Source organism: Stenella coeruleoalba (assembly GCF_951394435.1).
Source record: "Stenella coeruleoalba genome assembly, chromosome: 2".
In the NCBI taxonomy this organism is placed as follows: Eukaryota; Metazoa; Chordata; class Mammalia; order Artiodactyla; family Delphinidae; genus Stenella; species Stenella coeruleoalba.
This window is the reverse complement of record NC_137147.1, coordinates 36,039,575-36,053,638: the sequence shown is the minus strand read 5'-3', so window position 1 is coordinate 36,053,638 and position 14,064 is coordinate 36,039,575. Positions and strand designations below refer to the sequence as shown.

Here is a 14,064-nt window from a genome sequence, read left to right as displayed (position 1 = left end):
TATCAAGTAACACACACAAAAAAAACTAGTGGAATTTTTATTAGAATTACATTGAATGTAAGATTAATGGGAGGGAACTGACTTTAACATTCAGGCTTCCCATTTATAAACACAATTCTTCAGATTTTTTACATTTCTTTTAATGGTCTTTTATCATTTTCTCCATAAAGGACTAGTACATCTTCTGTTAGAGTTAACGTCTAAGAAATTTATAGTTTTTGTGTCTATTGTGACTGGAATATTTTTTTCCATTTTATTTTGTAATTTGTTGTTACTAATGTATAGAAATGCTATTGATAATTATAGTTTAATTTTGCACCCAGCAGCCTTGCTGAATTCTTTTTTTTTTTTTTGGCTGCTCCGCATAGCTTGCGGGATCTTAGTTCCCTGACCAGGGATTGAACCTGGCCCCCTGCAGTGGAAGTGTGGAGTCCTAACCACTGGACCGCCAGGGAATTCCCTCTGAATTCTCTTGATAGTTGTAAAAGTTTGTCTATAGAATCTCTTGGATTTCTTATTTAGAATGTAATGTCATCTTCAAGTAAGGAGTTTTGCTTTTTCCTTCCTGATTCTTAAGAATTTTCTTTCCTTTTTTTCTTTTGCGGTATGTATCCACGAACTACATAGAGAGTTGTTTTGTATGTTTTCAAATGTTTTTTTTTTTTTTTTTTTTTTTTTTTTTTTTGCGGTACGCGGGCCTCTCACTGTTGTGGCCTCTCCCGTTGCGGAGCACAGGCTCCAGACGCGCAGGCTCAGCGGCCATGGCTCACGGGCCCAGCCGCTCCGCGGCATGTGGGATCTTCCCGGACCGGGCACGAACCCGCATCCCCTGCATCGGCAGGCAGACTCTCAACCACTGTGCCACCAGGGAAGCCCAAGAATTTTCTTTCTTTTCTTGCCTTGTAATGTTGGCTAAAACCCCCATGGAGTGTTGACTGGAGGTGGTAATAGAAAGTGTTCTGATTGTAATGGGAAGGTTTCTGTAATTCCATCATTAAGGAGGATGCTTACTGTGAGGTTTTGGTAAACATTTCATATCAGGTTAAGGATGTTCCCCTCTGTTCCTGGGTTGTTTTTTTGTTTTATTTCAGTCATAATCTAGTGTTAAATTTTATTGAATGCTTTTTCCTCATCTGGCTTTTCTCCTTTAATCTGATGTTGTGTTTTGTTAATACATATTCTGATGTGACCTTGACGTTACGGGATAAGCCCTGCTTGGTGATAACAGAGTGTGGGGGGTGTATGTGCTGTTCTAACACCTGCTGGATTCACTCTGCTGGTATTTTTGGCTCGTATTTTTATTTAGGATTTTTTGCATGTGTGTTCATGAGAAAGACTGATCGAAAATTTTGTTTTATTGTATTCTTTTCCAGTTTGTGTTTCAGGATAATATAACCTCATAAAATTAGACAGGTGTCTTCCTACTCTACTTTTTCTTTGGAAAAGTTTGTATAAGTTAGAGACTATCTTGTAAGCTAACACTTGCTTGAGAAACCATGTAGGCCTGGTATTTTTTGGGGGGAATGGTGGTAGCAGAAAAAACAATTGTTATTGATTTAACTTATTCATATAGGTTTTAAAGAATTTCTTCTTGAGCAATTTTGAAAATTCGTATTGTTCTATAAAACTATTCAGTTTATCTGAATTTTTATGTTTTTGCATGAAGTTGCTCATAGTATTTTCTTAAATTTTTAAAATCTCTTGCAATTATGTCCCCTTCTTCATTGTCCTAGGGTGGAAGAGTCCTGAATACTGGCCTAGGATTGTGCCCTGTCTGAGACCAAAGTTTATTTTGGGTTTCTGTGGTGCAGTGGGATAATATAAAATAATTTATATATGGCCTGACACCTTTACTTAAGTGTAACAGGGTTGTGGTCCATTTTCTTGATTATAAATATAGATGCATGTTCATTGTTTTAATAATTGGAATATATATAAAAGTATAAATAAGAAAATTTAAAACAGTCATGTCATGGTTCCTGTTTTGGCATATGTCCATTTTTTGCCTATTTATATAACTCACATCTATCAACACTTTAAAAAGTAAGTTTGGAATAATATCACGCATACTGTTTTCCTCACCTTAATATAAGTATTTGCCAATATCGTAAAATATTTGAAAGCATGTTTTTTAATGGCTCTATAATGTTCCTTTGTGTCCCACATACTGTAACATGTTTTTACCAATACCCTGTTGTTGAACATTAGGGCCTTGTGAGATCCTAGTGCATCTCTGATGATTCCTTATGTTACATTTTTACAAGTGCATTTAATGGGCAGAGGCTGTGCACATTTCCAGGGACCACTGGGGTGATTAATTGGCATCTGTTCTTCTCTTTGCAGCAGCCCACTCACCCTGTGTACAATATTGGACCAGATAAGGTGATCCAGGCCACCATGCACTTTCTGCAAAAGCCAGTTCCAGGCTTCGAGGAGCATCAGGATGAGGCAACAGCAGAGCCTGCCACTGACTAGAAGACATGGTGTCCCGCAGCTCTGTGTTCACCCACCTCCCCAGTCAGACCAAGGTTTATACGTTTCGATACATACTGCATTCTGTGCTGCACAAGCCTTGGCCGCTGTGAAGCTTGGTTCTCTGTCCTTTCTTGTTAAACAAAACAAAACTGATGGCTCTGTGTTTAGAGAACACAGTGGTGTGGTTTTTAAAAAATTCTTTCCACTCCTGTCCAACCAAAAATCTTCAGCCACGCGGCATCTGAACCCGCCCTGGCCTGGCCAGGGTTGGTTGGAGAACATGCAGCTCTCCAGTGCGACCGTCGCATCGAAGTGAATGATGTTTATGAGTGTTACGGCATCTGGAGTTGCTGCTGCGATTCCTCTTTGTGCCACCGTTAAGTCACCGGGAAGGTGGCCTCCGTGGGTGGAAGTAAGTCTGCTCCATGCCTAGGCAGGGGCTTTGGGTCCCACCAAAATGAATTCTCCAGGAAAAGACATGGTGGTACTTCACTCAGAGGTGCCCGAGGCGCTCACCTCCCAGCCTGGTTACTTGCAAGGGGAAGGAGCTGGGGTGGGAGGAGAAAGGTCTCGGGAGGTGTGAGTCCCTCCCTGGCCACACTGGGCACTGACCACACATCTCCAAGGCCGGGTTGGGCAGGTGCATGGGCAGGATTTGCTTTAGCCCCACTTGTGGTGACTTAGACCCGGAAAGCCAATTATGAGTGGAAAATGAACCTCTAGTTCAACTCTGTGCCAGAGGAAGCAGCCCCAGAGCGCCGCCCCCCCCCCACCCCCAGGTGCCCTGAAAAGGCCCTCTGAGGACCGCAAGGCAGCACCTTCAGCCTGTGGCCGGTCTGTTTCCATCTGTCTTCCACCGACTCCCAGCCCACCCTCCTCAAAGACGGTGTTGTCTTTTCTCACCCCAATTATTAACACTACTAAGAAGGACTTTCACCTTAATTTCTGACTCAGGATTTATTCACATCCTGCCCACTCCAGGCTCAGAGAAATAAAGCCAAGCACTAGATAAGCTGGGTGCTGCTGAGGCAGTAGCCGCGTAAACCTGGCCGGGGCAGGGCTGAGCGCTGCCTGCTGTGTTCAGCCTGGCAGGGCCTCTGCTGCCCTCACAGAAGAACCCTTTCTCAGTCAGTGGGGTCTTGAGGAGTTGGCTCACTTGTCCACTGCTACGGTCACAGCAAGCTCCAAGTCGCCGGTCTGGCCTTTCCATAAGCAGCCATGGGCTGTGGGCAGATGGGGGCCTGGAGATGCAGCATAAGGCTCTTCTCAAAAACTCTGGCCATCTGCTGCCTCTAATTCCCTAGTGCTTTGGTGTATTGGGCTATGTATTACCTCCTTGAAATAGTAAAAGAATAACCTTTTCTATGATGTCTCTCATTTGTGACTGGTACCAAGAAAATTCCTTCCGAGTGCCCAGCGTTCGGAGTTCTGCAGCTTGCTCGTGGGTCGCCAGTCTCCTCCTGTGTGCGACTGCAGGCCGGGCGAGTCGGTAGTTACGAAGAGGTCTGACTTACCTTCCTCCCTCACATCCCTTTCTCCAGTCGAGGACAAGGAGGGGAAAAGCGCGCTGGAGCACTTCCGTTTGTCCCAGCACTCCACACACAGTTTCAGGGTCTGGGAGTCTGTCTCCTCCACCTGGCTACGAGCAGGGACTGCGCTCCAGAGCCCTCACGCAGGCACTCAGCAGCAGGTGGGGTGGGTGACGTCCTGGCCGAGGCAGGGCGGCTGTCACAGGGACGGGTTGGAATCCTGTGTCACCCGGCATTCCTCGTCTGGGCAGAGACCCTCTCCCAGGGAGAAGCCAAGAAGGCGGGTGCTCTGTGGCCTGCCCCTCCTTGACAGGAGAGGAGAGGGTACCCTCAGAGGTGGAGCATGAGCCAGAGCCACGTCCTGGAATGTAATTCCTGCCTCCATGCTGTTTTTTGCTGGGATAACAAAAGTTCAGGCGACAAAGCAACATATTGAAATGCACCCTTCCCATCGCTACAACAAAAAGCCAGACCCTCTACCACCACTAGCCTCAAGGTATTACGAGATTAATTGCAGTGATAATTGGTGTGGTTAAGAGACAGAAGGGATTGCTTCAGTCTGAACTGGCTTTATACCAAGGAGGGAGGATTTGAGGTGGGCCCCAAAGGGTAGGGGAGTTTACACTGGCATATCCATGAGACTTCTCTCTGCTCCCATTCGGGTCTGGAGGGTTTCCCAACTTAAAGAGCATTCAAAGTGGGTCCTGCAGGTAGAGTCTCAGAGTATCATGTGGATCCTTAAGTCGGAGGCACTTACATAGCATTCGAGGTAGGTTGCCCCAAATAAATATTTCCCCTATCGATAAAGAAATATAAGCCGGCTACAGATCTCTATATCCAGATGGGCCCCAACGTCCCCCTTGGAACTATCGTGGACCCACCTTGAATGCTGTGTAAGTTGGGAAGCCTTCCAGACCCTACGGTGAGCAGAAGGGGGACCTCGTGGATAAGCCAGCGTGGACTTGCCTGAGATAACAATACCAGTCAACAGTATTCCTAAACTGCCCTCTGTTCGTGGTGTCGTTTCTGAGTTAGAAGCCACTAGTTAGATTCTGGCCACTGGGTTGTGACAATGCAGGAGTGTCCTTGAGGAAGCCACTTCTCAGGAAGACCTCACACAAAAGCAGAGGCCATAATATTAAATAACAGTTCCACGACGTCCTGCCATGGAGGACTAGCCTTAGATTTTGGTACATTGCCTCCTGGTGATTTAACGTGGCAGAGAGATGGCGTTTAGAAACCCCTGGCAGGGTGGTTGCTTACGTGACCCTGGCTATTTCACCGCTATTAACTGTGCTGTGCTTCTGGCGGGAGCTTGGTAGCCGGGAACTAAACATGGAGCTTCCTGAGTGCACTACATTGTTGGTAGAAGTGGAATCCATTGGCATCAGAAGTCAGAGATGTACAGATAACAATGCTGACATTCCATTATGAAAGCAAAAGAACTTGGCTCTTCTTCCCACCATGTTTACATTGATCCCACCTCCTTATGGAAGAGGGTCACTGGGCTACGTGCAGGAAATAGCCAGTAGCTTCAGCATCCCGAGTCAGAGGAAAGGGTAATGGCTGGGGTGGGAAATGACTGTTCTTAGGCCTGCAGGCTTCCTAGACCCTCTGTGGCCAGGGCCACTAAGATACAGGCACTGCAGAGACCAAATCTTAACACAGACATAGGATGTCTCGTTCACCGTCTGGGATAAGTTCGGTACAATGAAAGTCTGCTCTCCTAACGCTGATAATAGGGCTTGATGTTAATACAAGGATACGGAGGTCTATGATGGAGGGCTGTTCAGTGTTGCTTTCATTTGGGGCCGCAGGTATTCATTTTGGGAAGTATTTTGCTAATATTTTGTTCTTCCACGATTTGCACCAGGGGGCAGCAAACTTTCTCTGTAAAGGGCCAAATTACTAAATACTTTAGGCTTTGCAAGCAACTACTCAACTCTGCTTTACCACTGTAGTACAAAACAGCTGCAGACAAAGCATGGCTATGCCCCAATAAAACTTTATGAAAACATGGTGGGCCAGATTTGGTCCATGGGCTGTAGTTTGCCTACCCTGATCTAGACTAAATCCCATCCATATTCATTTAGCATTCTTCTGCATCTTTTCATGGCTGGGATGCTTTCCAGGTACATAATATTAGTGTTAAATGACAAAATGTACTTGGTAAAGTTCGGCCCAAACTTTTGTTGTTGTTGTTGTTGTTGGGTTTTTTTCTTTTGGGGGGCTGGGTACGCGGGCCTCTCACTGTTGTGGCCTCTCCCGTTGCGGAGCACAGGCTCCGGACGCGCAGGCTCAGTGGCCATGGCTCACGGGCCCAGCCGCTCCATGGCATGTGGGATCTTCCTGGACCGGGGCACGAACCCGTGTCCCCTGCATTGGCAGGCGGACTCTCAACCACTGCGCCACCAGGGAAGCCCCCGGCCCAAACATTTTAGCCACCCACATGCACTGCTCAGGGCATTCATTGCCCTTGAACGGGAAGGAGAATTGTATGATTTAAGGAATTGTTGCAACTGACAGAAAACCTGACCCAAACAGGCTTAAAGCAAAGAGGAGATGTGTTGATTCATAAACTGAATCGTCCAGGAAGTAGCTTGGCTTTCTGAGTGGCTTCAGTGGCTTTCTTTCCAGCTTTCTGTATCAGCTCCAGTCTCAGGCTCCCTCCATGTGGTTCTACAATGGCAGTAGCAATAGCTCCAGACCTTACATCCTCAGGGTCAAGTTGAGCAGACAAGAGCAGCTGGCGCTGTCTTCCCAGTGAGTATCATTGCGTTTCACTGACTCTGATCAAGCCAAGTGCCTTTCTGAGATGCAATCCTGTGGCCGGGAGATTACAGTGCACTGATAGATCAAATGCTTCATCCACGAGTGGGAAATGGGGCTCCATCAGAAGCACATAGTCCAAAAATGGGGAAGGAATGAAGCCCCAGTGCAAATTAGGGTTGTAGTCAAAAGGGGGAGATGGATGCTAGAGAGGCAAAATCACGTTCTCTCCCATGGGGGATTCTAGAAACCTGTAGTGGACACTGTGGCATCCATTCCTCCCCTCCCCAGCTGTGGCAGCCAAAAGGCTTGTGTGGGTGTGTCCCCCCCACCTCCAGGCTGGGCCCTGATTGGACTAAACCAATCATTTTAATCCATCCCTCTGCTTGAGTAATTTGTTCAGGTTTAATAATAACCAGGCCTAAGCCAATCAGCATGGTTTGTCCTAGCCTCAGTGATTGATTCAGAGCCAAGGATGTGGCCTAAAATAGACCAAAGAGAGAGAAGCCCTGGACATTTGATGACAGGGGAAAAGCAGTTCTCTCCTATTAGAGATGGTGGAATGTGTGGCCTGGGACTCCAACCACCATTTTCCTACCTAGAAGGAAGCCAGTCCACACAGACTCCCTGAGACACCGAGAAACACGGCCAGAACCCTGTCACATGACTCCTGCAGCCTGGATCTGCCTCTGCATTTTTCAGCTGTGTAAGCCAGTCTGAGTTGGATTTACTATTTCTTGCAACCCAAAGCATCCTGATACACAGAAAACTCTATTCCGGATTAGCCCCAGAGCCATGAACTCCTTACCTTCTACCTGAAGGATGCTGATCGTTCTTGTCACCTCCATCCAAACAACCCCTAAGAGAGAGCCTCCTGGTCACTGTCTCTCCTCATTTGATCCTTGACTCAACCTCATGAGGTGGGTGAGGCAGGTGTGTGTCTGCATTTTACAACTGGAGAAACAGGTCAGAGAGCTTAAGTGACTCACCCAAGGTTTCCTAGCTATCAAGTAGTGGAGTCTGAACCTGAACCCAGATCTGCTGTCTCCAAAGCCCATGTGCTTCCACCACCCCAGGTCTCTGAAATGGGCAGCCTCGGGGGTGGGGAGCAGTAGCTGAACATGCACGAGTTAGCTCCAGCGGTGGATGACCGAGGCCCTGAATGCCTGCTCCCATCTTCCACCAGGACAAGGATGGTGACAGCGAACTGCAGGGGCAGGCTCACCTCACCCTTCTAACCCGCTGCCCACTGTCTGTCAGGTCCCTGGCGTAGAGCAATGCCCCCTGCACCAAATGCATGCCACCCCTGTGCAGAGTGTGATGCTGCGTGAGTAACAAGCAAGGCGCCGGTGACGCAGTCTTCCCGGGAGCTGACCACAGCCAGCCTTCTCCACTCCAGCCCGGCATGCCTGACTGGTTCCTGGACATCCTCTTTCACTTCCTCGCAACAACCTCTTTGCCTCTGCTTTTTACCAGCTGGTGCAGGAGGTTCAGAGGACGGGGCCAGGCGGCTGATGTTCCTTCCTCCTACTTCTCGGGCACATCCAAGAAGAAAGCCAGGCAGGCGGGCAGAGTGCTCATCACCAGCCCAACTTAATGGGAAGCTTTCTCTGCCCCCTGCAGAAACACAGATGTGGAAAAATAACAACAATGACAATAATGTATTTTAAAAAACAAACTTGCACTGAGTTCCCATATACCCCTGAGTCAGTTCCCCCTCTTGTTAGCATCTGATATAAATATGATACATTCATCCTAACTACTGGCCAATATTGATATATTAACTAAAGTCCATACTTTGTTCAGAATCCTTAGTTTTTACCTGATGTCCTTTCTCTGCCCCACGATCCCATCCAAGATACCTCATTACATATAGTCATTATGTCTCCTTAGGCTGCTCTTGGCTGTGACATCCTTAGACTTTCCTTGCTTTGAATGACCTTGACAGTTTTGAGGACTCGTTAAGTATTTTGCAGAATGTCCACCAACTGGGATTTGTGTCAATTTTTTCTGATTAGACTGAGTTTGGGGGGAGGAACACCACAGAGGTCACGTGCCCTCTGATCACATCCTATCAATGGTACATGCTATCAACATGGCTCATCACTAATGCTGTTAACCCTGGCCACCTGGCTGAGGCTTGCCAGGTTTCCCCACCATAAGGTTCCTCTTTCTTCCCCTTCCCCTGCTGTTCCCTTTAGAAGGAAGTCCATGTGCACAGCCCACACTTAAGGGATGGGGAGTTATGCCCCACATCCTTGAGGGTAGAGTAGCTACATAAATTATTTGGAATTCTTTTGTTTGGGAGGTTTGTCTGTGCTCCATTTATTCAATCATTTATATCAGTAGGCACTCATGAATATTTATTTTATACTTCGAGGTGCATGGGCTTCAGTAGTTGTGGCACGTGGGCTCAGTAGTTGTGGCCCACGGGCTTTAGAGTGCAGGCTCAGTAGTTGTGGTGCATGGGCTTAGTTGCTCCGTGGCATGTGGGATCTCCCCGGACCAGGGCTCAAACCCGTGTCCCCTGCATTGGCAGGCGGATTCTGAACCACTGCGCCACCAGGGAAGTCCCTACATTAGGGTTTAGTATTCTACTCTCACCACCTTTGGTCACATTAAATTCTTTGCATAATAAAAGGTATTCCATTTTTGTTCTCTCTTTTTTTTTTTTTTTTGCGGTACGCAGGCCTCTCACTGTTGTGGCCTCTCCCATTGTGAAGCACAGACTCCGGATGCACAGGCTCAGCGGCCATGGCTCACGGGCCCAGCCGCTCTGCAGCATGTGGGATCTTCCCGGACCGGGGCACAAACTCGTGTCCCCTGCATCGTCAGGCGGACTCGCAACCACTGTGCCACCAGGGAAGCCCAACATTTTTGTTCTCTTGGATGTGGGACTTCATGTTGCCATCTGCTGTACCTGTGATGGCCTGGGCCAATGAGACAAAGCAGGTGACAGGAGCCTGGGACTCCAGCTACCACAGTCAGAGCAGACTCAGTGGCACAGCTCTCTCAAGGGGAAGGCTGGGTGCACCCTGGGGCTGCAGGGACTCTGCTGCCCAGGCGTGCTGACCAGTGCCTGGCAGGAGCGTGGTGAGTGCCCTGCAGTGGCCCCTCTGTGAGGGGGATGATGACGGGGATGATGACATGGGTACCCTGGAGACCTACACCATGCTCCCAAGGAAGGTGAACGCTTCACTGGGCTCCACCCCTCGAGTCCCTCCCCTCCGTCTCGAGAGCAGTGGCTGCCTTGGGCCTGGATCCCACGGTGGCCAGTCTACGTGGTGGGATGTGAATGGTTAGCCATCCCGTGCAGGGGGGAGGCTCTGGCCCACCTTCCTTTCACCCATAGCCTCCACCCAGCTTCTCTGCCGGCTGCACCGGGAGCCCGGGGCTGGTTCTGCTCAGGTAGGAAGGAGAGCGCAGCAAGAGCTTGAGAAGCAATGACCTGGCCCTGTTCCCTGCCCCTCCCACCTGCCAGCCCTCTCTCGTCAAGGGCCCCAGCCTCTGAGCTCCTCTGGCACTGTAGCCCGGGCACGCACACTTGTGCCACGTGCGTGAATCTGGTCTCCAACTCCTCTAAGCTTCTTGGCGGCAGGGCCTAGGCTTCATTAGGCGCCCTGAATCTCCCCAGTGCCTGGCGCAGGGCTGGGCTGAGAATACGTGCCGGTCAAATACCCATGGATTGAACTCATGCAGAGGCAACCTCAGGACTGACCTAACAGTGCTCAGAGATGAACGTACACACACGCTTGTGTCCGTGTGTGGTGCCTGTGACAGGCCAGGCACTGTGCGTGGGGTGCAGTAGCAAGCACGAAGACCACACCTGGCCTCACGGGAGCTCCCAGATGGAAAGGCCTGCCAAACCGTTCACGGCAGCTCTCTGCAAAGGAGTGGGCCCTGGACTCACTACCTGGTCGGGAAACAGTCAAGTCATTTGAACCAGAGTTCCTGTACCTCAAGTCTCCCACTAGCCTGCTATGGATGTGGCACTCCTCCTCTCAGCTGGCTGGCCTTGCTGTGGCCTTTTGGTCCAAAGCCACTGGCCACTGTCCTTTAGCCCCAGATCTGTCCCTGCCACCTCCGAGCCGTTGATGACTCCATGTATTTCATTTCCTAAGCTGAGATATTTTCAGATGGTAACAGATTACGTCTTGCTGGAATCCCTTCAGAAGCCAAGCAAAGCCTGTTTGTTACCACACCCTTTGGCATTCAACATATATTTACTGCCCCTTTCTTGTGAGGATTTGAACACACTGAAGGATAGGGTTTATTCTCTCCATATTTCAACAAAACTCAAATGTTTGCGTGGCCAGGACCCATGCCGGCGGCTAGACCTAAGAATTGTTAACATGTGAGTCCTTCCAAAGTGCCAGGCTTTCCAACTTATGCCTTCACACCTCACAATGGCACCTTGTGCTACTGCTGTCCTCATGCCTCAGGAAACCACAGCAGTGTCACCCAGAGCCAGTCCACATAGGTGGGCTCAGAGCCTGTGACCTAAACCACCCAGGCACTGGTTCTGAAGCTTTCGGGCTCCCTGTCCCCCCCTTGACCCTAACGGAGCAAGGACAACACTTACCAGCTGGGTAATGATGTTTGCTGGGAGAGCCTCCAGAACTCGAGCAGGGGCCTGATGCCATCAGTCCTGCGTACAGCTAAGCCTGCTTCTCAAACCCGGTCCGGGAATGATTATTTGGCCAATCGGATTCTCTACCTGAGAAATGAACTAGAAAATATTTTTGTTTATCCCCTTCTCACGGCAAGTGTGGGGATGTATTAATTAAGCCCGTGCCTTAGTAAACCCCAAACTATCGAACCCCACAAGTGAAGGACACTGTCTTTGCCCGTTCATGATTCAGCAGTGCTTCAGAAGGGTCCTAGTTCCTACCATGGTTTTTCCACTGTGCATCCAAATGTAGAGGCTGGTAAACTCCTTTTCCCTACCTGGGTTTCCTCCTCAGGCTAGAGAAACTGTTTTGAGCAAAGAAAAGCTCTCGTTTCATGTTCCCGGAGGCTGTCCAGAACAGAGCCTGGCAAACAGGCCTGAGAGATAGCCTTGCTCTGGCTGGCTTATAAACCTGCCTGGTGACAGAGGACAGCCAGTGTGTGGCATAAAAATGGGTGCTGCCCCATGATATCACCCTTGCTTAGGGCTTCAAAAACAGGTGGCAGGGCAGCCCTCACTAGTGTTGGAAACCCACGGGGAGAAGGGAAACACCATCAAGGCAGTCCTATTAATAGGACTGTTTAACAAGCCCCTCTCCGCCCCCTTTCCCCGAGTGCAGCCTTAAAGAGCCCGGTCTCAGACCCACCTGGCTAATTCAGCTGTGACTCACTTTCCCCAAGAGCTTCCTTTTGTTCCCTGGGTTACTTTGCTGTTGGGAGTCAAACCTGAGTGCATGAGAATCACCTGGGAGAGCTTGTTAAAACAGCCCGACTCTGGCTGGTGGGCCGAGGTATGCTGCAGGTCAGAGCTCGAGCCCAGGAATCCTTTTAACAAGCACCCCCAGGGCATGGCCAAGGATCCACTTTAAGTAACAACACCATGGGGGCTTCTGAACAATTCTGCCAGGCAGAGCACCAAGTGCCCAAAGTTTAGAGATGCCACTGAGTAGCAGAGGGAGGGGATGACACAGTCTCACTCCGGCTGATGACAGATCTAAGGTGCATTCTCCGGTTTTGAACCCTGGAGTGTGTCACTCCAGTTATGGGGTCCCCTGCCGTCTCTTTATTCACTCTGCCTTGTACAGGGAGGGCACACCTCAGAGGTGGGAAGCATTTGTGAGATACCCAGAAGTCCACCCTCACGCAGTCTGGAGACGGCCGCAGGAGCCCGATTTTTCCGTCTTGCAGATTCAGCCCTGGTCACGTGCTCTACGTAGATGACGACAGTTGGCACCTGAGTGCTCCCTTGGTCCTGAGGTCAAGTGCATTATAAGCATTATTTCCTTTAGTCTTCACAGACACGTCATGTGGTTAAAGCTATTATCCTCATTTTATAGATGAGGACACTGAGGCTGAGAGAAGTAACTCGCCCGAGATTACCAGCTACTGACAGAGCCAGAATTTTGAACTCAGGCAACCTGACGTCAGAGCTCAAGCATAGTCCACTCCGCTCTATTATTAGAAATCGAACGTGGCTCTCCTCAGTCCTAGTTCAGGGCTCTCACCTACTCTAGTCTTGTTTTTTAAACCTTTCCAAGTTGATAGCTCTGTAAGCTGAGGCAGTTCTTTGCTGAAGTGGTAGCTACTCTACAGATGGGATTAGCAGATCAAGAATTTAAAAAACTGGGCCATTAATACCCTTGACCTTGGGGCAACTGTAAAGGAAAGAAAATACAAGCTCACCTCTGCAAAAGAAAGAGGTGGCTTTTCACAGGACCAAGCAACTCACCAGGGCAGTCCAAAGTGCAGTGCCGAGAACCAGCCACCAAGAATAACCTCACTGAGTGAACCCTGGTCCAACTTCGGTGACATGGAGGACAGACACTGGCTTCCTAGACACGCGAACCAGAAGGAACTCAGCTGTGGCTTTCATCTGTCCCCTTCAGCAAGCACAACCTCCAGCCCGGCTGCTCTTACCTGGTTCTCCTTTCCAGGCAGCTGCTCCCAGTGGCACCGCCTCCTCTCCACCACTTGTCAGTCAGGTGGTTTGGATTTTCCCAGGTGAATCAGCTATCCTGTTGTGTCCCTTTTCTTCCAACGGGTTTATTGAAATTTTGAGAAGCCTAAAACTCAACCCCTTGTCCAGCCAATATCCTGGAGCCAGGGACTGGCTCTCGGGGACGTCCCCTACCCCAGGGCTGGCTCAACTGTTTGCTTCACACTCCATCTCCTGACCAACACGGCCGCAGCTGCAGCTTGGTTCTGATGCCCAGCCTGACCAAGCCAACTGTGTGTAATATGGAATCTACAAATAAGTCCAGATATACAAAGGGATGTAGTAAAGCGCAATGAAAGGGGAGGAAATCATACTAACTTTGAAGGCTTAGGAAATCACCTGACCTCTCATTCCCATTTTTTCCCCCTTATTCGTGTCTCTTTCCATCTTAAAAAGAATAACTTCAATAAATGGGATGCTGCTCTCTCCCAGCATCCTTGTTTTCCTTATCGCGATCATAGTTTTTGGGGGTTGGTTTGATCACGTTACAAAATGCCTCTTATAAATATGATAAAGAATATATATATATATATATATAACTGAGTCACCTTGCTGTACAGCAGAAATTAACACATTGTAAGTCAATTATACTTCAATAAAATATTTTAAAAAATGCCTCTTATGGAA

At 48.9% G+C, this 14,064-nt stretch overlaps 1 protein-coding gene across 2 annotated transcripts in view; it reads left to right on the top strand.

The window, feature by feature from the left end:
• The window catches only part of LOC307182410 (protein farnesyltransferase subunit beta), an 85,363-nt gene extending 81,351 nt beyond the window's left edge, over nt 1-4,012 (top strand). For both annotated transcript variants that reach the window (XM_079913635.1, XM_079913634.1), the window contains one exon: nt 2,344-4,012. In XM_079913635.1, coding sequence (XP_079769761.1) covers nt 2,344-2,475 — 132 coding nt within the window. In that variant the 3' untranslated portion in view covers nt 2,476-4,012. The remainder of the gene's footprint in view (nt 1-2,343) is intronic.
• Nucleotides 4,013-14,064: the final 10,052 nt, after the last annotated feature.